The following is a 24214-nucleotide window of genomic DNA, read 5'->3' as shown; positions in this document are numbered from 1 at the left end:
TATTATGTAACATTAATTCATCCGAGACTGATTCAAGACTGAGTCATATTCACTCCTGAGACCGATTCAAGTCCGAGTCATATTAACTATGAGTCCGAGACGAGACCAAGACTGTCAAAAATCGGTCTCGAGTCCGGTCTCAGTACTACAGCCCTGATTTTACTAATTGATTAGTGACGGGAGCCAATCAGGATTGAGTCCAGTTGTGAAGTGTTTCCTGGAGTCAGTCTGAAACTGCTTATAAAAACGAATGGATTTTGGAAAAAGCAGCAACTTTATATTGAAGCGCTCAAACAAAACCTAACTTTAGCATTGTCTTCATCAAACATCTTTGATCATATATGTAAACAAATAGAGAAACATTTGAATTTCTACAGTGCGGCCCCTTTAACTCTTATCTAACCGGGCAAATTGACTAGGAACTCATTTGTATTTACAGCACCAGCGTAGGGGAACTGCAGTAGTTTCCCAGTACTACATCACCATGTACTTTCTGGTCATGGAGTATAAATATCATATTTTATCATCTTTTTGTAAGCCAATATGCATAAATAAAATCCCCACACTGGAAGCAGCAGCTGATTCATCTCCCTGTGTGTGTGTGTGTAATGGCAGAGTGACAGCAAAGAGAAAACATGACAGCCATCATGAGCCGTATGGACGTTTGAAGCATGTTTGTAGTCCAGCAGCACACGAACTGAGCCTGAATCTTTGTCAATGAATAGTTAAAAAATATTCTTCACATTCAATCCTGAAAATTCATTATAGGCCAATCAAGGGTGGAAGTAACTAATTACATTTACTCAGCTTTTTTGTGCACTTGTACTTTTTTGATTATTTTACTGAAGTACGTTTTTGCTGAAGTGTCAGAGTACAAATTTTGTGTCTCTCCATCATTAACGCAAACTAGACCATCGTAAATTGACAAACTGTGGAGCCGTTCACAGTGAATAGTCAGTCAAAGAAGAGAAGAGGAATCTGGCTTTACTTTGTTTGTTCACTTTATTTTGCAATTTCTAGTTTTTCCAACTAAAAGAATCTAGTTTGAACTCTGTCCTCTCGTTCTTTTAGAATTGCATTTTTACACCTTTTACTTACGTAAAATATCAGCAAAGTAACAATACGTCCACTTGAGTAGGACAGTGTAGTATTCTTTCCACCGCTGATTATAATATCCAGTCTATCTGTCTATCTTAATCCTATTTAGATTAAATATCTCCTATTCAAGAGGGACCTGGCCCAGGAAGCAGCGTCACAACAAACACACAAGTTGCAGAAAAACACAGCAATGTAAATCCAGGTTCTTGTCACCTGAGCTCAAACTAGAGAAGCAGGATACGCCGCTGTGGGTAAAACACTGTGATGCTCTGCTGCCCTCAAGTGGAAAACTGATTAAAACCATTAAGAAGGTTCTGATAAAGCCATTACATAACTAGGAGGTTTGTTTTACTACAGTTGAAATGCATTCATACATGGTTTCATAGCACCAAAATGCCTTAATGCAATGTTGATTAAAGGATTTTTATTAGGGTTCACCTATTTACATTCATCAGAAGAGGAATTAAGGATGTACCAAGGCTGGTCTGTCTGTGAGAGAGATGGGTGGATTTCTATATTTTTATTAGCGTTTCACACATCAATAAGACAGTGAGAGGAGTTTGTAAGGCTTAAGATAGGCTGTGTGTGTGTGTGTAAGTGATGATGGCCCCGTGGGTCTCTCTATCTCTAGCAGCATGCCGGTGGTCCTCATGTACACAGGGAGATAACAGAAATAACTTCTTTATCAGATCAACACACACACACACACACACACACACAATGCACTGTATGTGCACATAAACAAACCAGTTGGGGTTGTGACCGTTACTCCCTTGGACTGGTACAGTGGAGGGAAAATACTCTTTCTGCACAAATTACCCAACAGAGACAGAGTGTGTGCTCTGCTTTGGGAAAAACCTTTAGTTAGACAACGCAGGGAAACAAAAAATTACTAACTCAGTCATAGAGCTTGGGATTTTATAAACCTGAAGACAAAAATTACATCTTTTTTCACTTCCCGTTGCTAGTTTTTGTTTTTTAGACCATGTTCTTCCCCTTTTGCACTGAGCCATGGGGCCAGTGTTGGGGAAGGTTACTTTTGAAAGTAATCTGTTACTGTTTACTTTGTGGCTTGCTTTAAAAGTAACTAGTTACTTCACAAAGTTACTCTTTATTGTTAGAGTACTTTTGTTACCCACTTCAAAAACCTGCTGTATCAATATGGCTTGTGCTGCCAAGTGTGTTGTGATCATTGTTTTCAAATGCAATAAACTGTCGCTCTGTTTTTAAAACAGTCAGCCAATCTCATTTACATCAAGCAGAATTAGATTGGGTTTTTTTTCAATTAACAGCATGTTGTCTGCACAAGATGTGGGATTTTCACTTTTTCTACTTTATTACATTTCCACTAACAAAAATAAATCAATCTGAATGAAAAATTAAAGGAACATTTTCATTTTAAAAAGTAAATGGATTACAAGAATTGAAAAACTAACATGTTAGCACAAAAAAGTAATCTGAGTACTCTACTGCCATTTTATTTAGCACAGAAAAAAAATTAATGAGCTCTCCAAATTAAGAGTCTATTCTAAAATGCTATACATCAATTTTGGGGGGAAATAAATCTGTACCTGAAATTCATCATTCAATATTTCTAAAATATGGAGGATTCTGTAAAAAAACATTGCATCAGCTATACCAAATATCTATTAAAAACTATTAATAGTTTGCTGTTATTTTGTGCCATCAATCATTTTATAAGAGCAGGAGTCACTTTTCTTTCAAATAGTGGATATCTAATTTTGTAGGGAAACCCCTGAGTGTAACTGTCTAATCATTCTGATTTCTCAGCTCCAAGGTCCAAAGTCCAACATTCAGCCTCAAAGCGCACAGTCGGCCAAACTGGACTCTGCTCTCAGATCAGTTTTGTGTCCCCTCTATAAAGCTTAAAGCCCCAATAAAGATATTCACATATTTTACACAAAGAGTCTGATTGCATGGAAAATAAGCTTTGGGCAACTCTCTCAACTCTTATTAATAATCATCATTCAAAATTCAGCTCTGTTTTATTGCAATATAAACATTACAGATGTAAACAAACCTTTTACAGCTTCAAAATTGATTTAACATTCACATATTGTTGGTTCTTCTCTTTGGAATAAAAAAAAATCTCCACTCTCATGGTTTGTTTTTTAGTGGTGGAGGAGATACACTTCTTCTTCTCACACTTCTTTTCTTGTCATCCAAACCCATGCTGATCCTAACTAATAACAAGCGTCCATCAGCCGTCCGTCCAGATGTCCTCAGCCAATCACAAGTGTTTCCCTCGTCCTTCAGATATGACGTGCTCGGGCACGGCGCGGGTGAACCACTCCGACCAGCCGCCGTCGTACACCGACACCCCCGGGTGCCCGCACTCGTGGGCCGCCAGCGTCACGTGGCACGCCGTCACCGCCGAGCCGCACGAGACGCAGATGGGGCGGCTGAGGTCCACCCCCGCCCGGGAAAACAGCGCCCGCAGGCCCTCCTGGGACAGGAAGTGACCCGACGGGGACAGGAAGGAGTGGAAGGGCATGCTGATGGAGCCGGGGATGTGTCCGGGCTCCGTGTCTGTCAGCCAGGGAGAGAGAGAGAGAGAGAGAGAGAGAGAGAGAGAGAGAGGGAGAGGGGAGGAAGAGTGAGCTGCTGTGTGTCAAGAGGATATCTTTAGAATTTATTAGGGACGGGACGATATGTTTATCTCATGATAAGATTCGACACACAATACAGGGTTCATGATTCGATACAACCACGATACGATGTAATAAATAAAAGTCCAATGACAACAAACTCTGACTGTGTAGAATTGTGTTTATTTTTGAGCCACAAATCTTTCTAGCAATTGCACTGGATGCTAGAATGTAAACAATTTAAAAATGTCTTTACAAAGTGTAAATAACATCATTTTGACGGGCAAGATGTCTCAATTCATCTCATCACGATTCTCAAGTAAAACTGAGGTTTGCAGCTGTTTTACTTGAGAATGTATACTGTGTAATTTGTATATTTGTATGTATACCTTGAGATTTGTATATTGTGGTTTTGTATTGTATTTTATATCGTAATATCTGCTTGTTGCTCCCTTGGCCAGGGCTCCCTAAAGAGATGGACATCTATATTGAGATGGATATATATTGAATTTCAATATATCGCCCCATCTCTAGAATCATTTTAGAGCACTTCAGGTACTGTACATTATATACAACATGGTCTCTTTTTCATGACAACAGCCAACATGCGAGTTTCACCCATGGATGGGCACAGACCTGCATCAAAGCTTTTTACTAGACTGTGTGTGCATCCGTGAGTGTGTGTCCTATTGAGTGTGTATGTACTGTATGTATGTAGGTAGGTGTGTGTGTGTGTGTGTGTGTGTGTGTGTGTGTGGTTCATGTCTGAGATAAGGCACATACTCCTGGTGCCTTATCTCCATGTGCAGCCCAGTATCTGTAAAGATCAACAGTTTACACCCAATGAACAGCGGGCAATATCTGAATTCAGCTCACTTCAGTCTACCTGCTACTGTCCTTCAGAGAGGGTGTGTGTGTGTGTGTGTGTGTGTGTGTGTGTGTGTGTGTGTGTGTGTGTGTGTGTGTGTCTGTGTGTGTGTGTGTGTATACTGTTCAGTGAGTGTATAAAATGCATGGTTATGCGAGCATGCTGCCATCTGCTTGCTTTGCTAATGTGTTCTTCAGTGATTTCTGCCTGTGAACCCGCCTGCCTGTGTGTTTGTCCGGGGCAAACAGAGCTAAGTCTACATACGAGGAAGTCGTCGACTCAGCGGACCATTTCGGTTTTTCCACTGCATGACAGTACCGTGCCAAACCCATCCTGGAACAGAATGCCATGTTTTTGTTTTGACTTTGTGGGATCGTGGGAGGTGCAGTGGTTGGGTCTCCCTCCTTTCATTTGTTTGTTCGATCGTCCCTCTGTCTTTTATGTGCGATATTTCAGACGCCACTGATCGGGCTTTGATGAAACTTAGGGGGAATGATGCATCTCACCACTGCGTTTCTTCATTTCAAAATGACACTGACAAGACCAAGGGGGTTGTTACAATTACAGGTCAAATTTTAATAACCAGTTATGCACATATCCAAATTTGCCTCCAGGATCATCAGTGTACGCTGTAACAGATTTTCCTCTATTTTGAGTTTCTTAACACCCACTTCATCCCCTGAGTCTTTTCATTTACTCACTGATAGCCTCGAGGGGTGATGACATCATTTGTGCAATCAACCAATATGGGGCACCGCAACAGCGAAAAAGAAAAGACTACCAGTCAATGCAAACGGACCTACAGAATGTATCTGCATTGTTATATAACACATTTTAACCTTTTTTAAATTTGTATAACTTCATTGGCCCAAAGGATGACTGCATCATCCGTGGGCGGCGTCATGGTTATTGTTGCCGTGCTCCATCATGTTTTGTGCACAATCCAGGTGAGTTAACAGGGAAGTTGGAGCAGTGGTTGTTAATCATGTGCAATCGTGACCCAAGAGCCTGCAGTTCAGTTCAGTTCAGTTCAGTTCAGTTCAGTTCAGTTCAGTTCAGTTCAGTTCAGATCTTTATTGTATATTGTGATTTTGGTTTTATGGCTTTATAGGTTTTCATGCCAACCAAACAACACAGAACCTGATTAGGACAAGAGAGGAGGAAATAATCTGTGAAATCAACTGCTGTGGTGTCTGGTTGGAATGAAAACCTGCAGACTCTCGTGTCACTCTGGCACACGGTTGAGAGCCACTGAACTGGAGGCATGCTGGGAAGGATACTGGCACAGACCCAGCTTCAAAGGGTGTTGACAGGAATCTTGACATGCAAGCAACAAACACAATTGCTCAGTAACCCAATGCAAAACTAAAGGGTGCTAGTATCACACCATACACATATAGTATGGAGTATGGGTACAGCACAGTAGCAGTGAAAAGGAAAAACTCTACAGGAGTTCGCCTCGCTGATTACAGCTCCTGCTGCCTTGTGCCAAGTCAGCATGTCTGGTCTCATATCTCCTCTCCTAATCTGATCAATGAATAGGTCTAAGTCTAAACGGTGTGGCTTAAACACACCTAACTCTATCAATACAATCAATAATCCTGGATTAGTTCTGAATGGGACAGCCGTTGAGCGTAACTCATTATCTGACTATAAGGAACAGGACATTTGTTATTTAAAGACTAAAATGTGTTGTTGCTTTAGTATCTAGTTAAACACACACAGGCTAAGATTATAAAATGAAATATTTGCAAGCACTGAAAACTGTCATAATGATCTGTCTATTGTGTAATGATTTAAAACTGCTTATGTAATAAACTTAGTGCAACTCATTATCTCAAAGATGGCAGCTGTGGACGTCATGTTGCCCTGAATAAGCTGTTTCTTGAGTAAATACATTACTTTAAGTAAACCGAGGGGAAAGAGCAAAACAAGATAGTCACCTGGGTCTTCTGCACGACTTAACATGTGGACGACCAAAGAGCTAATTTGGCAAGACTCAATTCAGCAAGTTTGTGCTCAACTCAGAAAGATAAAAGAAAATAGGTTCACAAGCAAAATGACTCACCTATATTACACCCAGCGCAAGCCTGTTACAATAGAACTAAACGGTTTGATTCGATACTGAAGCCTAGTCTTTGTAAGTATTGTGCTGCTTGTTGGGCATTTTCACCCAAAGCACCTTACAGTACCGGGTGCATATATTTTTAGCATGGGTGAGAATCAAACCCCAAACCCTGGCAGAATTTACTCCTGAGCTACACTTCCAACAACACTGGTTAGAGCAAAAGTTATCATCATCATCATCATCATCACCACCATGCGTCCTCATCAGCACTTGTGTCACTGGTGTCCCATCCTGTGGTGACTATGTGGGGGGAACAGAGGTGCTGACTACCGAGGGCCCCTGAAGTGTCTTTAGTGGTCCTTAAGTATATATTCATAACGATTTTATACTTTTATTTCACAATGCTCTGGTTTTGAAACAGGGTTTGGGTGAAATATTCAGGATTGCAAACAAATGAAGTTTTCTCAAAATTACGGCCAATAAGCACTATCAGAAACCCAGATATTAGGTTGTGTGTTCTATAATTGATCAGTAAATGAATGTTTGTAGGTGTGATTGGGTTGTGCATGGTTCGATAGAGATGAAAGAAGGTGGAGTGGGGGTGACAGGAAAGTGGAGGGACCATAATTTTCTAGCTACGCCTCTGGTTCATATCACAGTTTCTATGACAAAGTTGGTAGCCTATATAAACTGTGATATGACCAGTGAAGAGGTGTCTCTTCAGTTTGGAAACTGCAGGTTGCATCAAGGCTAAATGCAATAGGAGTCAACATGAGGACCGGACTGCAGTCTACTCACTGTCTCTGGGTTCAGGGTCCAGTCCGCGGAACCTGCCTGCAGGCCGGGCGTCCACCACCTGGAACCTCTTGGCGTCCAGGTTATCCAGAATATCCTCATAGGTCTTGATCCAGGAGCGGTTCAGGGAGGCTTTGAACTCGGTCGGCGCGGGTCTGACGTACCGGTCGCTCACCGGCAGACCCTCCAGCTCCCAGTTCCTGAGCCCGCCGTTGAGCAACGAGACCGCGCTGTGCCCGAACACCCGAAACATCCACCACACCCGGGGCGCCGAGAACGCGCCGAACTCGCTGGCGTCGTACACCACGACGTGCGTGTCGCTGTCAATGCCCAAATTACCCGCGTAATCTGCGAAAAAATTCTCGGACGGCAGCATGTGATCCAAGGGAGATGTTTTATCACAGCACTGGTCTATGTCAAAGAACGCTGCGCCCGGGATGTGTCTCTTCTTGAACTCGCTCTTGGCGTTGCGCCGCAGTTTGGGCAAATACCACGAAGTGTCCAAGATGCGCATTTTGCCCTGGACCTTCACGGCCTCGGCAAGCCACTTGGAGGCGACCAGAGCTCTTGCTTGAAGCGCCATGGTGAATTTGGAGAGGCAGCCTGGACAGGATATCAGGCTTATTTCAATTGTATAGAGTCAGCCTAACACAGCCGAACCCCGTGCCAAAGGTTGAGCCTGGTAGAGAGAGGCAGGGCAGGAATGTGGAGAGAGAGAGAGAGAGAGAGAGAGAGAGAGAGAGACAGCACGCCCTCAACTCAGCCTGCAGCAGCTGGAGGTGACTGACTGGGGGCGGTGACCGTTACAGTAACGGGATTACTTTCCCCAGTAACGAGTGGTGTAACTGATTATTTCAATTTCTGTAATAGGCCTAACATTAGGCTACAATAAGTCTTTTAGGTAACTGAAACACATCTTTCACCAGATCATGTGATATGCAGCATTATCATACCTGAATTATTCTTTGATTTATCTTATGATCAGAAACCTGAATTGTTTGTCTGTCTAGTCCATGTTCCAGTAGGCTAAGACACATATAGGCCTAGCACACTATAACACGCTCTCTCTGTTAATCTGTGAGTTTATGCAACAAATTTCCTGATCATAATAATATTAATATTAATAATAACAATAATAATAATAATAATAACAACAACAATAACAATAATAATGCTAATAATACAATAATACAAGTATTAATATTATTATTATTATTATTATTATTATTATTATCATTATCAGTAGTAGTAGTAGTACTAGTAGTCTGTTAGGGTCAAAGATCGGGTAAAAGATGCCAGGTCGGAACCGTGAGCCTGTGACAGTGTTTTCCACCCGGTTGGTTTCACCGGTGCACACTGACTGCACCGCTCACCGGATGTTGATGGACTCACATGTTTGCTGTACAGTGCTCTGAAACAAGTGAAGAGACAGACTCATATCGATGTGATTAGTAAAGAAAACCTTCACATTAAAGCAGGATGTCAGCGTCACTGATAAGAAGAGGACTGGAGTTGCTAAGCGACGATATTAAAGGTCAGTTTTACTTCAGACTAAATGTAGCCTCTTACTTGGCTAGCTAACAGTTGGCTAACCTTAGCAATGCTGGATATCCTGCGCACACTGCAAAATACTAGTCTGTTGCCGAGTAATTGACTTAGGTTGTAGAAGCCTCTATAAAAAGTGAATTTTAGTATCACAGCGCAAAGGTTTGACATTAAACAGACATGGTTTAACTGTTTCCTCACAGCTGCCGTCTCATTAGGGGAAACATTAAACTTACTGTTACAAATATATATCTTTCCCCTTAATTGCTCAAAAAGGGTGAAGCAGTTACTACTACACAGATAATCAGACACATGTTTTGTCTACATATAGGCCTATATATGTAGTCTATGTCATAATTAAGTAATCTTTGTTTAGACCTGTTTACTTAACCAACACCAACAATTCAAGAATGAACACCAGTTGTCCTCCACTGTTAGTGAACATTCATATATAAGTTATAATTGTCATCATTTTGTAATGTTTTCTTTTTACTGTTATTTATATACATTAATAAACTCACTTCTTTCTCTGCATTAGTAGAATTGTTAATGGAATAAGTCTGACTCTATCTCTTCCTCTCTTTCTCTCTCTCTCTCTCTCTCCCTCCCTCTGTCTCTGTCTCTCTCTTTCTCTCTCTCTCTCTCTCTCTCTCTCCCTCCCTCTCTCTCTCTCCCTCTCTCTCTCTCTCTCTGTCTCCCCCTCTCTCTCCCTCCCTCCCCCTCTCTCTCTCTCTCCCTCTGTCTCTCTCTCTCTCCCTCTCCCCCCCGTCTCTCTCTCTCTCTCTCTCTCTCTCTCTCTCCCTCTGTCTCTCTCTCTCTCTCCCTCTCTGTCTCTCCCTCTCTCTCTCTGTCTCTCTCTCTCTCTCTCTCTCTCTCCCTCTCTCTCTCTCCCTCTCTCTCTGCCAGATGTCAGTAAGGTTAAGAGGAGCCAGGCCAAGAAGCAGCATCAGACCCCCAGTAATGCCAGAGTGATGGATCTGGTGAGCAGCAGGCGGCAGGGAGTCACCAGGCAGGTCAGGCGGCTGCAGGGACGCCTCGGCCCGGGCAAGAGCAAAGCCACCGCCAAAGACAAGAGGGTCAAGTCTGCCGTGGGTCAGTCTGGTTGTTGTCACGGAACGTTTTTAAAGAGGGACACTGGTCATTTTAACAACTTAAATATTATTCATAAGGCTAGGGCTGGGCAATAGTTCAATATTTTCATTTATCGTATTTTAGTGGTATCATATCGTCATTATATGGTGATTTTGGGATATCATGACAGAATTCTGCTGTCTAAACTGATGATAACAAGCAAATTTTATTTAAAAACTCTTACGAACGTTTTAAGGAATATTATCTGAAAATTTTGTTCCATATCACACCTAACATTACCATTCATTTCAATGGGATAAACATTCATTCGATGACTTAACGTGATTTTGCATACGTGAGCCATATTGTCATATATATTGATGGTTTTTTTTACTCGTTAATATGCAAATTTATGCCGCAAGGTCCTCCAAAATCTAATAAGATCATCCACTCTATAGGAGGAACCTGTGGTGTTAGTATTAAGTTTCTGTACATACAAGTTCACAGTGACACTGAAAGTATTGGTCCGTCCACCATGATTGAAAATGCGTTAAATTTGCTCCTGCAAGATCTGTGTTGTTGTATAACTCTCATGGTATTTGTGTCATATTACAATATCTACCAGGGTCAGATTTTCTCTGAACTCATCACATTCTTTGGTGTTCATGACAGAGGAGTTCAGGAAGAAGCAGAAGAAGAGCCAGATGAGTGCAAACCTCAAGTACTTCATGGAATCGGGCTACAAAACCACACAGTCTGAGACCATGAAGGTAAGGAAGGCTTCCATCCACTCACTTTCCACAGCTACTACCAGTGCTGTTGTCCTGTTTCATCGCTGTATGTTCAGCTGTAATGCTAGACTTATTTTTACGGTACTTTTTTCGTTTTTTTTTAACCCTTATTTTACCAGGCAGGTCATTTACGAACAAATTCTTATTTACACGGACGGCCTGGAAAGAGGTTTGCCTCTTGGGGGAAAGGGGAGGGGATAAAATGAAAACTCAAGACATACAAACATTCAACATTAAGGGACATAACAGGCAGACAACATTAAACAACAAACAACATTATTATTAATAACAGTGTCACTTTCCTCTGTATTTTCTACCTGTAAAAACCAACAATCAAAAATGAAAAGGACAGACAGGGCAGAATACAACACAATATAAAAGGGTTATAAAACAACACAAATCATACAAGAATAGACCTATATGAGAATTAAAGCATCATTGTGGGCATGGAAAACAGTTTTTGTTATGAAATATTGATATCACATTGTGAAATGCAACCCACTGAGCAATTTTACGTTGATTAGACGTTTAAAACACGTCTAAATGGCCCATAGCCGTCTAGGCTAAATTAAGTTTAAATGGGGTTGAAAAGTGAAAGTGTATTAGATGTCTATACATAGACAATATTATCCTGGACTATATGAGAGCTACGCATAGACGCAATGTTGAAATTACTTCTTGTGCTCAGATAACTATCTTGTAGGCTAGTCTACAGGACTTCTCAGGTGCATATTTTTGGTATTTACAGATGTTTATTCATTGTAATAATGTATTTACTGCTTGGTCTAAAATAGGTCTATACATAGCCGTAATGATCCTGGGCTATATGAGAGCTAAAGCATAGATGCGACGTTGAAATCACGTCTTTTGCTCAGTGGGAATGATCAGGGATCTTACCATTTCTTCTTTTCTCGTTTGTCTGGCAATTGTACAAAAGTCTTAAAATATAAACAAGGTGGTTCAGTCCATATGACAACATAGTTGTCGAGCCACTGTGATTAATTTACATTAGAGGCATTTAGTTGACGCTCTTATCCAGAGCTTAGAATGAGCAGGTAAGGGGTTCGCTGTCTTGCTCAAGAACACATTGAAGGACTCAGAAAAAATGTCTGCGGCTTGAATCAAACCTCTGACCTTTCAGTTACAAAAAAGCCTCTCTAACCACTGAGCCACCCTGCAAACTGAGTCACATAAAGTTACATTGTGAAAAAATATCTTAAGGCTGAAAAGCAGGCGCAATCTGCATATATCATTTTTTTTTTTAGACCCAACATTGACTCATTGCTAACGTATCTTTTCTGTGTTGTCCTGACCATATGCATGTGAGTTTGCACTACAGTATCTACTCTCTGTCTCTGTCTCACTTAGATCCTGAACCAGAATACAGGGAGGCAGTCCAGGAACCGTGTGGAACGTCCCGCCAAGAAGGCCGAGGAGACCCAGTCCCTGTTCACAGAGGAGGAGTTCCAGAGGTTCCAGAAGGAATACTTCGGCCGGACCGTGGAGGATAAGAAATAAAGCGCACCCAAACGCAAAGACACTGCGGACTCAGTGGAAACACCGGGGCCGTGTTTTGGGGATCTGAAGCGTCAAAAGTGGATTTCTGGACCAGGCTCTGAGCGATGAGAGAGCAGTGGTTTTGGTTTTAGGTTCCCAAAGATTTGCTGATTGTTCCACTTAAGATGGCTCAACATTCAAAGGAGAAACTGTCAGGTGGAAATAGTGTATAAGCTGTAACATCCACACAGTAACTTCCTACCTGACCAATAATATGTTTGCATTCATAAGATCGAGGTACATGATTGGCTGCAGGCATTGGGTTCTAAAGGACTTTCAATATCAAGAGTTTCATTCCAAAGTGTTCTGTGTCCATTTTGGAAAAAAATGCTGCTTGAAATTCATCAGTTAATATTGCAAATACATTTCGATTTCCTCAAAACCACAACTATGTTAGTTATCTATAATGTGCAGCCAACACAAAGCCACCAGTCACTTTATTAGTGAAGGCCTCGGTTTATTAAAATGCATACTTCAATTTGGTATGAAACAAAAATAGCTGGAATGAGATCTGTTCACATGTTAAAGATGACACCTAATTGAGATTTGTAGATAAAAGTTTCAGACACAAGAAAATGTTTTATTGAAATCCTTAAAGCTCACCTCCAGTCACCTCATTCATATCTATCTTCTTACTGTTCTTCATATCAGTAAGTGTCTGACTCTCTCCACCAGTCTCAGTTCCAGTCAGAATGAACATTGTGCCCGTTTCAGTTGGTAGGTGTTAGCTGTGACTCCATTTTGCTCGGTAAATCAATGATTTCCTTTCAAGACAGTTCTGAAATTAGCCAGGGGGAGTTTCAACACGTTTTTTTTTTTTTTTCATAATTATTGTGTTACAGCCAGGTTGACTTTGTTATTCATATTGTCATATAAGTTGTAAAAGATAATAAATGTACATGCAAATGGGTTTTCACAGCAGTTCTTAATGGGTCATTTTTTATGGGTGTTTTTAATGTTAACGGATGGGGAAATCTTCAGGATGTGCACTGCATCATTTTATTTTATGGGTTTTATTCAGCACTGATAATGCCACGATCACAACTTTACAGAGTCTTTCCAGAGGAACAGGCCAAAGAATTAACATTATAACATAACATAACATTATATATGAACTCAGAATTAAGTCAGGGTGTGTGGACTGGCAAAGTATCAAGGGCTGATTTAGATAGTGTGATATTCTTGAAAGAGATATCCACTATTTGAAAAATGACATTTTACAAATTGATGTGCAGTTCACTGACGTCACGTTACATGATTTCTGGGTATTGAAGTCCAAATTTTTCAAACAGTTATGGCTACTACAGCTTTAACATTTTTTTTAGAAATATCCAATGATGACTTCTTGGCTGATTATTCTTTCTCCAAACTGGACATATCACCATTTTGACCATGAATTTGTCATATACAGGCTGATGCTGTTACTGTAAATCACATCACTGCATCCCGTCCACAGCTGTGTATACAACAGGAATACAGCAGGTGGAGTCCAGTTTCAACAGAAATATTACAGACATTTCCATGTCTAAGCTTTATCCTGAAGTTGATCAACCAGGTGGGGCAGAGAGGTTGGCATGTTCAAAGCTCCGCCAGGTGATCAGCACGCATAACTCAAAGCAAAGTTAATCACAGCAAACAATAGTACTAACAGACTGAGAATAATATAGCAGGAACAACAATGGCACAGGTAAGATCTAAGTAATAAGCTGACTGAATTGAGTGACTTATTTCTTAAGATTTTACTTACTACTTAAGATTAGTTTCATTTTCTGAGTAGTTTCATTTCAGTGTTTTAAACTGTATTTACTAAATTCAAGGCCTTGAAATGTCTTTAATATTGTTTAGTATTGCCATTGTTTAGTATTGTTTTAAATACAGTTTAAGAGACCTAAAAATGTTGTTTTTTCTCAGTTTTCTCCTGGTGAGAAATCTCCTTTGTTGCACAGAAGTCTACTCTGATACTCTTCATGTTTATTTTTGGGGATGAAATTAGTCATTTTAGTTTTATTTGCATTAAGAAAAAGTCTTAAAAGTTTTAAATTGAACTTGCAGAAGCCTGTAATCACTCTCAAGCATTTTGGTAAGCCTGCAGGTTTACGCCAGACAGAAGATAATCATAGTCTAATGAATGTGTTTGAACAGATTTGAACACATCGTTGATACTGAGTATTACAGTGTTTCATCTGAGGAAGCAATTGCCAACAATTGCTTCCCTTTATTGCGATTAACACTTAACTCTAATCCACCAGAGTCCTTCCACTCTGTGAGCCATGTCAGTTCCTTGTTGCCTTGTATTTGCTTTCATCAATACTTGAGAAAATGGATGAATAGTTTTTTTTAATTTGTATGTGGGCAATTGCCCATTGCCTTGAATCACAGAATTTCTCTAATGTTGGCCAGTTTCCAATACCAACAACCTACAAAATGGCTGAACCACAAACATAATTGTTCTTGTTTGGCTCGCCTGACAAGACCAAGCTACAGCTTTATCTTCTTGCATTCTTGCATTCTAACTGATTCTACCTTGATAAATACAGGAGACGGCTCTGAGGGCGAGTCACAGATGAGGAATGTAGATTTTTGTCTTGATCATATTTGTGCCTTTGTCACAAGATATATAATAAATATATAATTGCTTGATATCTCTCTAACCCACTGTTCCTGTAAATGAAATGTGCACAAATCCCCCACTTAAACGTACTACCACAGATTTCAGCTGAGGGAAAACATTGTAAAAATGTCTTTTTCATTTGCTCAATGATTTCCTGTGAAATTTCTACACCTGGTCAATAGTGAAATATTTCTCTGTGTTCTGGGTGCTTGTTTCCACCTACTTGGAGTACCATGTGGGTGAGGATCTGCATCAGGAAAATTAAAATCATGTCAGCTGTCAATCACAAGAAATATACTAATACTAATACTTTCTTTATACAATCCTGTGATTGTGTAAACTTTTTGCATTTGCTAACATTATCCTGTGTGATTAACTTCACCCATCTGTTGTTCTGGACAGCTTTAAACAAATACTTAAAGTTATTTGCAGGTCTTGTTTGGCCCAGGTCTGATAGATGTATGTATACTAAAGTGAAACTGTTGTAAGACCTGGTTGAATGATACTCAGTCTTTTCCTGTAGCCAAAGCCACCAGTCCCCAAACCCAGGACCTGCCCTCCAGTCAGTAAGAAATGGAGCTACACTTCCCAGTCTCCTACATATTCACCACAGGTTGGTGCTCAGTAAACTGCAGCCTCAGCAGTGCTGTCTAATGTCTCTGTAATGAGACCAGACTTGTATGTTCCTCAGTCAACATGGTCATGCTTGAGGCTAAAGTCAAATAGGGTTCAAATGATATGGAAATTTGAAGGCCGATCACTGTAAACCATTTCCCTGAATATTTACAGTAACTTACTGCTAGCAAGTTGCTGTATTATGATTGACAGGAACTGTAACTCAATGTACAGTATATGGAGCAATATTACTACAAAACAGTGTTTACTGTATATTCAATTTGTCTGATTGTATTTTATGGTATTGTACTGTAGTTTCCAGCCACTACTGTAATATTACTATACTTTAGAATTACATTACAAATCAAAATTATACATTAATCAGGCAATCCAAACAATGTAATTAAAAAAAATAGATTTATTCAAACAATAATATACAATTCAACTTTTCAAAACATTTTTAAACAATCATTTATTTCCTCTCCCCAAAGGTGGATTTACAAATTTTTTTTATTTTAGCTTATAACATTTCATTAACAGACACTTTAAACATTGTGTGAAAAAAGTAACTAAAGCATACTTGATAAAACAAGCAAGCAAACAAACAAAACACTCCATTTGTACTTTTAGCCATTGCTCTACAAACCAGACACCAACTCAGATTCAATGGTAGGAGAAGCTCTGGGATACATGAAGAATTAATTTGCAACAAAATATTATTGAATAATTGAACGAAAAATAAAATGTGCAATGTAGCCCTTTGTATCTTTCACACTAGCATTTGATACTCTGTCATATATTGAAGCTCTGATGATACAGTATATTGTAATTATTTCCGTTCACACTCAGCCAGGTGCGGTCTGCACGCCACCGCCTGTGGCTCCAAAGAAGTGGTCAGTTAGAAGGAGTTCAGGAGGATGTGACACTCAGAACAACAGTCTGCAAATAGTAAAGGTATCTCTGTGTGATGTCATGGTACATAGATGTTGTCGGACAAAATCTACCCCTCTGTTAAAGAAATAGTTCACCCCAAAAATCAAAATTCCGTCAGGATTATCCGCAGGTCAGCCGAAACCCCCAGTGAAGTTTATAGGACCATTAAACATGCAGCAAGTTAAACCCCATAGTCTCATCTCAGCCCTCTCCTTAACAGCCATCTTTTACAGCTCCAAAAGAAGCATGAAATGTCCATCAAATGTCTATATTTTCCTCACTGACAGAGCATGGAAAGTGAGGAAATATTGGACATAATGAGGTAAATATTGGACTTTTAGAGCTGCAGTGGAATCATTTGGCTGCAAAACACTTGGATTATGCTGCATGAGATTTTTGGGGTAGGCTAATTTTATCATGCTTTAGATCGACTGACCAAGTGTTAAGCAGATAATGACTGAATTTTCATTTGGGGGTGAACTATTCCTTCTATGTTTTTCAGGCATGAAGAAAATAGTTTTCATTTTCTCATTGACGCCTCATTGTTCAAAAAGATATGATAGCATTTAAACCGGTTCCAAGGGCCCAAGGGTCAAATATACATTCATGTAGACTTTCAATTCAGGTAAGAAAAAAATACCAAAATTGCTGTTGCATGGTTTTTCCAGGAGTTTTTTTTTTTTTTTTAAAAGACAAGGATTAATCTTAGCCTATCATGTTTTCTTCAAGAGAAAGATCCAATAATTAACTAAAAGAAATATGTTCAGTGAGCCTGCCATTGTGAAAAAACTCTACAAAATCCTGTCCTGCAGGTCAGTGATACAGAGGAGGACAAGCATCTGGTTCCATCTGCTCCTCTTGTGCCTCCTGCTGTTTATACTCCAGCTTGCATGGGTCCTATGTGTGCAAATCAAGGACTTGTGATCACTCACACCATGGAGAGGGTGAGGGAAAACAGTCTCCATCTACACCACGTCTTGAAATGTGATCATGCTCCTGTGCAGAGTGAATATGAAAATATACAAAACTCTGATTCTGAAGAAAGTAGACACAAAACGTTGAAACATTGTAAAATATTTTCCTCCATTCCAAATTTGATCGATATGAGCTAATTGGTGAGAGTAATGATGGTAAAAAGATCTTCAGTTACACCATGGGTAATTGGAATATGTGTTGAGAAAAACTTTATTTATTATTTCTTCAATCAGGTCACAATCTACGACGGGACAAATGGCGTCACTGATCACCCAATCTATGAGAATGTAGTGACGAGGGTGAAAAGTCACAAGGTAAAACAAAGAAAGGATGAAATGACTGTCCTGCTACAACATGTATGATCACAGCTACCAATGATGGGCATACAAGTAGATTCACTAAAGCTGAAACAGAATTTGTCTATTTTTTAGGTTGTGGTTCAACAGCAATCGATGTATAGCTGTGAAACGCAGCCTCCTCCACCGTCTACCAAGCCTCCTGTGAGAGGCCAGCAGGACAGCACATATCAGAATGAAACCCTGGTAATCATTTTACAACCATGAGAAGCCGTTGTGACTACAAATATAGTGATTTTTGTGGCATTGTGAATTACCTCTCAAATATCTTTACTCCAACCTTCCACCAGGATGCCAAATATCTGATGGAGTGGTGGAAGAAAGTGACAAGTGAGTGAGAAAGCCAGTTTTAAAGAAAGGTGTTTGAACTGATATTCTGTTTTCTTACAATGTTTGGTTGTGATTTTATTGACTTTCAGCTTGGGAATGCCTGTCAAAGGAGCACAAACATAAAGGGAAGGAAGAAACAAAGTAAGTAAAATTACTTATTTTGTTATTGGTATTATGAAAAAAAAATATTGATCTTCAATGAGAGCCAAGGTGTTAATCTGTTTTGAAGTTTCCTTGACGAAGACACTGAGTCCTTGCCAGCGTCAGGAGTGCTGCCCCTGGCTGCTCATGACCTCTGACCCCTCTTGTGAATCATGATATCAGGTTATATCCAGTGGTGGAAGAAGTACTCTGATCCTTTACTTAAGTAAAAGTACCAATACAGCAATGTAAAAATAGGCTACTCCATTACAAGTAAAAGTCCTGCATGAAAAATCCTACTTAAGTAAAAGTATATAAGTATTAGCAGCAAAATGTAGTTAAAGTATTAAAGTAAAAGTGGTGGTTTGGTCCCTCTGACTGATATTTTATTATATATGACATCATTAGATTATTAATACTGAAGCATCAGTGTGGAAGCAGCATGTTACTGTTGTAGCTGCTGGAGGTGGAGCTAGTTTGAACTACTTTATATACAGTTAGCTAGTTTAGTCCAGTGGTTCCCAACCTAGGGGTCGGGCCCCTCCAAAGGGTCACCAGATAAATCTGAGGGGTCGTGAGATGATTAATGGGAGAGGAAAGAAGAAAAAACAAAGTTCTGATACACAAATCTGTTTTCAGTTTTTGGACTTTTTCTCTAATCATTGATTTTTGCTGAAATATTGGATCATGTGAACATTTATTGAAATGAAACCATGTGAGGTTTTAAAATCACTATTTGGTGGAGCTGTTAACAACTCCCTGACTACACACTGCTTTTTGTAAGACGTGAAAAGCCAAAAAGGTTGGAAACCACAGGTTGAATCTTTAACAATGTGTTGTAATTTTAAAGCTTGTTACATTATCCATTGTGTCAAATCTCCATCTGAAAAGTAACTAAAGCTGTCAAATAAATGTAGTGGAGTAGAAAGTACAATATTTCCTTCAGAAATGTAGTGGAGTGGAAGTATAAAGTAGCATCAAATGGAAATACTCATGTAAAGTACAAGTATCTCAAAATTGTACTTAAGTACAGTACTTGAGTAAATGTACTTTTTACTACTTTCCACCACTGGTTATATCTCACAGTCCACTGGTGAAACTTTGAGGGATGATTCATCTTTGTTGATGCTTGTCCCAGCATTTATAAAAAGCACGTTGATTAGCTCACTGGCCTGATGGGGGCGCTATAATTAAAGGTAAAAATTTCTAACTTTGAAAAGCCCTAATGCCTACACCATCAAGTCGGACTGATGAAAATCTGCTACGCACATCAAGATGTACTCTGATGATTACTCTGATTGGCCCAATGTGAGCGCTATAATTAAAGATCAAACTTTTTAATTCAACCGTAATATCTCAGACACCATTTTGTGCAATTTTGATGAAACTTGGAGGGATGACTCATTTTGGCGCTGTGTTCTGGCATTTTAAAATATCCATTGATTGGACTGATGGGGGGGCTGTAATTAATACATTTCAAACTTTGAAAAGCCACAAGTGCTACACCTCTGGTTCAATTTTGATGCAACTTGGAGGGATGATGCGTCTTGTGATTGGTCGAAGGGCTGCCTGCATCATTTGTGGGGGACGACATGTTTACTGCTGCCTTGATTTTACATCTGGAATGACATGCACACTGTTTATTGCCTATTTTAGTCTTGGCCCCTGAATACGATTGTTAAGATTTGTTCTGGTCTCGGTCTTGACTCGAACTCCACCTGGTCTTGCAGTTGATTGGACTCGACTAAGGTGGTGTGGACTAAAACCCGGCTGTATTATAATATTATGGTGAAGTGCTCTTATAATCCATTCCAGGATCATCTCAGTCAAAGCTCGGCGGATCTACAATGCGATCCAGCTGTACATCCTCCTGCTGACTCAGCATGGCGGCACCCTGAAGAACCACATTGATGAGCTGCTCAGCATCGCTGACAACCTAGACAAGGTAATGATGACAACACAGAGGCCATGTGGAGTGCAGCTGATTCAGTCATAAGGTTGTAAATCAAATCTGTCAAGGCATTCACTTCAGCACTGGCTTTCCCATAGCTTTCTTGGCAATAAAACAAAGCTTTTTTTTCATATCCATTAACTAACAACAGGACAGAGATGATCTTAGGGCTGAGATTTTCTCATCTCCTTTTCCTCCTCATCTTCTGCTTGCACCTAATTTTGCCCCTTCCTTGATTAAAAAAATACAAATACTTTTACTAACTGGCTCTTATTTCTTTACCAGGCACTGCAATACAGAAATGTTCTTGGGTCAAAAGAATATTTGTTGCAACTATTTTCTGGGCAATTTGGCTCTGACTCTTGGCCTCCTGAGTTTTGGTTGCTTATGATATTGTCAATCTATGAATTTAAGTTTATTCCACTATTGCAATTGAAATAAGTGGCTCTGGATAAGATCGTCACCTAATTGTCTAAAATATAACATAAATGTGGATACTTTTGATAAACCTTGCCCACTTGGTATGTCAGATACATTCAGTTCAGTTCGCAATTCATTTGACATCCATTCAACTATAAATTCCCTTAAATGTTGAGGTTTCGAAGGGGACAAAGATCGCTGGCATCACAGGAGGGGCTGCAGGTGCGTTGGGAGGCGTGGCGGTGGTGGCAGGCGTGATTCTGTCCCCGTTCACCTTGGGCGCCTCGCTGGCCCTGAGCGCAGTCGGGGTGGGCGTGGCGGCAGCCGGCGGCGCCACTGGAGCATCAGCGGCCATCGCCCACAAGGTGACAGACATGAAACCAAACTGTACTGAGTATGATAAAGATGTTAAAGATGCATTAGTGAGGAAAGGAGGAGTATATCTGAGTATACGGTAAAGGATAAATTGTCTTACTCAAGAGCACAACGGTCTGACTGTTGTCTCCCAACTGATGAAATCCATTCCTTTAGGTGAAGGGCAATGAGAAATCACATCAAACTTAGTTGACCATATAAAGAGTTTCATAGATTTTCAAAACAAACAAACACTGAATTTCATCATTCAATATTTCCAAAATATAGAGAATCCAGTCAGTTAAAAGGGGATGAAATCCTAAACTCACTTTTTTCAGCTGTTAGTGTTTATAATGAAACACATCCGTCATTGTTGTAATCGACCTTTCTCACAAACACGGCTGACCTACTTCTGCAGGATATCGGCCAGTTCTCACCGTTTCCAGCAATGTTAAGAAACCGACTTTCTGTGGCCTCCACCTGTGATCACTTATTTTTTGTGACCCACAATAAAATTATTTTTTTTATAGTCATCTGAAACAACAGAAACAGAGAGATATGTTAGTGACAACACCTGCATGTGTTAGCCTATACATTATGTTGAAACACAAAATAGAGTCAGAGAGTTGGCGGCAACAGAAAGTTGGCTTCTTGCTGGAAACGATGATGCCGATCTTTACCCTGCAGAAGTACGTCAGCCATGTTTGTGAAAAAGGTCTATCTTGACAACACATCACATAATGTAATCTGAATTTTATATGCAAATCTCAGCTTTTTGACACTAACTAGTGGTAGAAAAAATATTGTCTGAATGATGACGTGTTGGAGGCTATTCCAAGTTACCACCCCTAACTCCAAGGGCCTGCACCCCCCCTCTATTAATATGCATGTCATAATGCTTTTCAATGTTGTTCATTCCTTCATTTTGTAATATAGGAATCAAACAGTAAATATCTAATTTTGGAACAACTCTTCATGTTAAAGCACAAATTGCTGCACTCAGTGGCACGACGCTGCCGTTCCACCGCTGATGAAGTCTGCTCCTGCAGGTGAACGCCACACAGGACAAGAAGAAAATCGAGAAGACCTTCCAGGAGTACGAGGCCCTCATGGCGGACATCCAGAGCTGCCTGACGTTTGTCAACGAGGGCATGGAGCAACTACGGCAACACGACCTGTCCACGCTGAGCGGAGCGAGGGAGGAGTCACTGAGGGTGGCCAGGGTGGCAGAGCTGGCCACGGCGGGCGGGGCGAGCCTCAGGGCCATACAGGCGAACAGCAAGGCAGCGGGGCTGATGCAAGGCTTCGCCATCGGCATGGACTTCTTCTTCACCCAAGGAAAAGACGGTCAGAAGCTGAAGAAGGGCCTGCAGTCAAAGTTTGCTAAGAAAATCCGCAAGGTGGCAGAGGAGCTGGACAACGGGTTGGTCGAGCTGATACAAACCAAAGAGCTGTTCGAGCAGTATAGCTCATGAGAGATGTGAATAGTTTTTAAAAACACCATTAAATGGCAGCTTGTGAGGGATCATTCAAAAGTCCAAACCAATGGAATATCAGTCAGGGAGAGAAAGGCAGTTTGATGGGAGGTGCAGAGGGCAGGATTGTTAAAAAATCTGTGATGTTTTATTGGTTGGAGTTTGTATTTATGCCTCCTGGTGCAGCATGACGTCACCATGAAAGATACTCTGTTTTCCAGGAAGTAAAAGTAATGGGAGTTAATTTCATAGGGACTCTGACCTCTAGACATTCTCCAAGCTGATTTCCTGTTCATTTTGCATTTAGGCTGCGCTGTTTGACACATGTGGTGTTTATTAAAAGTGAAACGAACTGAACACACACCCAAACAAGGTGCTCAGAAAAGTCACAAGGCTAAAGAGTGAAGAAGAGTAGGTTTACTCCAACATTTTCTGGCTTTCACCTCCATCAGAAATAAACCTGATCTTTTTTTTTGCATGGAGAGAGGTGTGCAGCTATCTCTTCTTCACTCTTTAGACGTGTGTGTGGCGTTTACCAACAGGATCTGTGATGTATCTATCCCTCTCAGCACTGATCAGACATGGAGCATCTTGTTCGTTCAGGCAGAACACTGAAGCTGTGCGCGCCGTCAGCTGATTGGCTCTCAGCTGACCAATCCAAACAGCACATTATCTGATCAGTATAAGCTGACTCTCATTCACCAATCACAATCAAACAACTTGACTTAATATGGTAATACCAATACCAAACTCATAACTGTCTCTGACTTGAACACACTTACTGCAGTGGAATACACTTAGCTCATAACATCCTATTTTAGTTTATTTATTCACACATTTAAAAATACATAAAATTGAAAAACAAACAAACAGAAAGGCTTAAAGCAAAACCTCACCTAAAACATAAAACAACAAAAAAACAAACAAACAATGGGATAACACACAAGACACAACAAGTAATACTGCTGACTTAGGTACAAAGTGTGTGTGTGTGTGTGTGTGTGTGTGTGTGTGTGTGTGTGTGTGTGTGTGTGTGTGTGTGTGTGTGTGTGTCTACTATATCCTGTTGACAAATGGCCTGAGCCGTAAAGTGTCATTTGTTCAAACACTGCTGGCCTGCTGACGTGGACGGGCTTTTCATGCTGCTGCTGTGACCCCCCCCCCCAAACACACACACACACACACACACACACACACACACATACACAAATGAAAACTTTGACTGTGTGTCTTATAATAGGATTTTTTGTGTATCTCTTCTGTATTTGCTGTGTCTTTTTTTTTCTCTGTAAAGCACTTTGTGATAAACTCGTTTTGTTTCAGAAGCTTTTCTAAATAAATGTTTACAAAAATCAAAGGTCAAGGATTATTCATAAATACATTTTAACCAGTGCAGGCCTACATGTACCCATCTGTACTATTACCGTAGTTGATGTATGATGCCCCACAGTGGGTAATGGACCCAGTGTTCTCGCTATAGCTTCAACCACCAGGGGGCAGGCCATGACATCAGTTGGTTTTCAGCCACGTGAACTACAATTATAGATCAGAAAAACACGTTTAATTACCAATTTCAATAATTTATAAGAGCTTATCTTGGTGGCATGGAGACATATCAATAACTAGCATATGAATACATTACATAATGACA

General features: G+C 40.3%; 3 protein-coding genes across 3 annotated transcripts; 2 read left to right on the top strand and 1 right to left on the bottom strand.

The window, feature by feature from the left end:
• Positions 1-1685: 1685 nt before the first annotated feature.
• LOC139642912 (3-mercaptopyruvate sulfurtransferase-like) lies at positions 1686-8110 on the bottom strand. Its single transcript, XM_071517967.1, has 2 exons — positions 7442-8110; positions 1686-3648 (listed from the first exon to the last, which is right to left on the bottom strand). The coding sequence occupies exons 1-2, from the start codon at positions 8019-8021 to the stop codon at positions 3350-3352; spliced, it is 879 nt and encodes a 292-aa protein (XP_071374068.1). The 5' UTR covers positions 8022-8110; the 3' UTR covers positions 1686-3349.
• Positions 8111-8798: 688 nt separating this feature from the next.
• Positions 8799-13296, top strand: rps19bp1 (ribosomal protein S19 binding protein 1). Its single transcript, XM_071517975.1, has 4 exons — positions 8799-8972; positions 9890-10075; positions 10727-10824; positions 12214-13296. The coding sequence occupies exons 1-4, from the start codon at positions 8918-8920 to the stop codon at positions 12361-12363; spliced, it is 489 nt and encodes a 162-aa protein (XP_071374076.1). The 5' UTR covers positions 8799-8917; the 3' UTR covers positions 12364-13296.
• Positions 13297-13952: 656 nt separating this feature from the next.
• LOC139642909 (apolipoprotein L3-like) lies at positions 13953-23884 on the top strand. Its single transcript, XM_071517962.1, has 11 exons — positions 13953-14089; positions 15537-15626; positions 16478-16582; positions 17374-17505; positions 17770-17850; positions 17968-18078; positions 18183-18222; positions 18312-18363; positions 20179-20308; positions 20911-21099; positions 22138-23884. The coding sequence occupies exons 1-11, from the start codon at positions 14081-14083 to the stop codon at positions 22561-22563; spliced, it is 1365 nt and encodes a 454-aa protein (XP_071374063.1). The 5' UTR covers positions 13953-14080; the 3' UTR covers positions 22564-23884.
• The last annotated feature ends 330 nt before the right edge of the window (positions 23885-24214 follow it).

Source organism: Centroberyx affinis, unplaced genomic scaffold, assembly GCF_046629955.1.
Source record: "Centroberyx affinis isolate AG114_WGS23_722 - 3 ecotype Tasmania unplaced genomic scaffold, CSIRO-AGI_Caff_v1 ptg000545l_1, whole genome shotgun sequence".
Taxonomy (NCBI): domain Eukaryota; kingdom Metazoa; phylum Chordata; class Actinopteri; order Beryciformes; family Berycidae; genus Centroberyx; species Centroberyx affinis.
The sequence above is the reverse complement of the archived record's forward strand: the minus strand, read 5'-3'. Positions and strand labels throughout refer to the sequence as shown.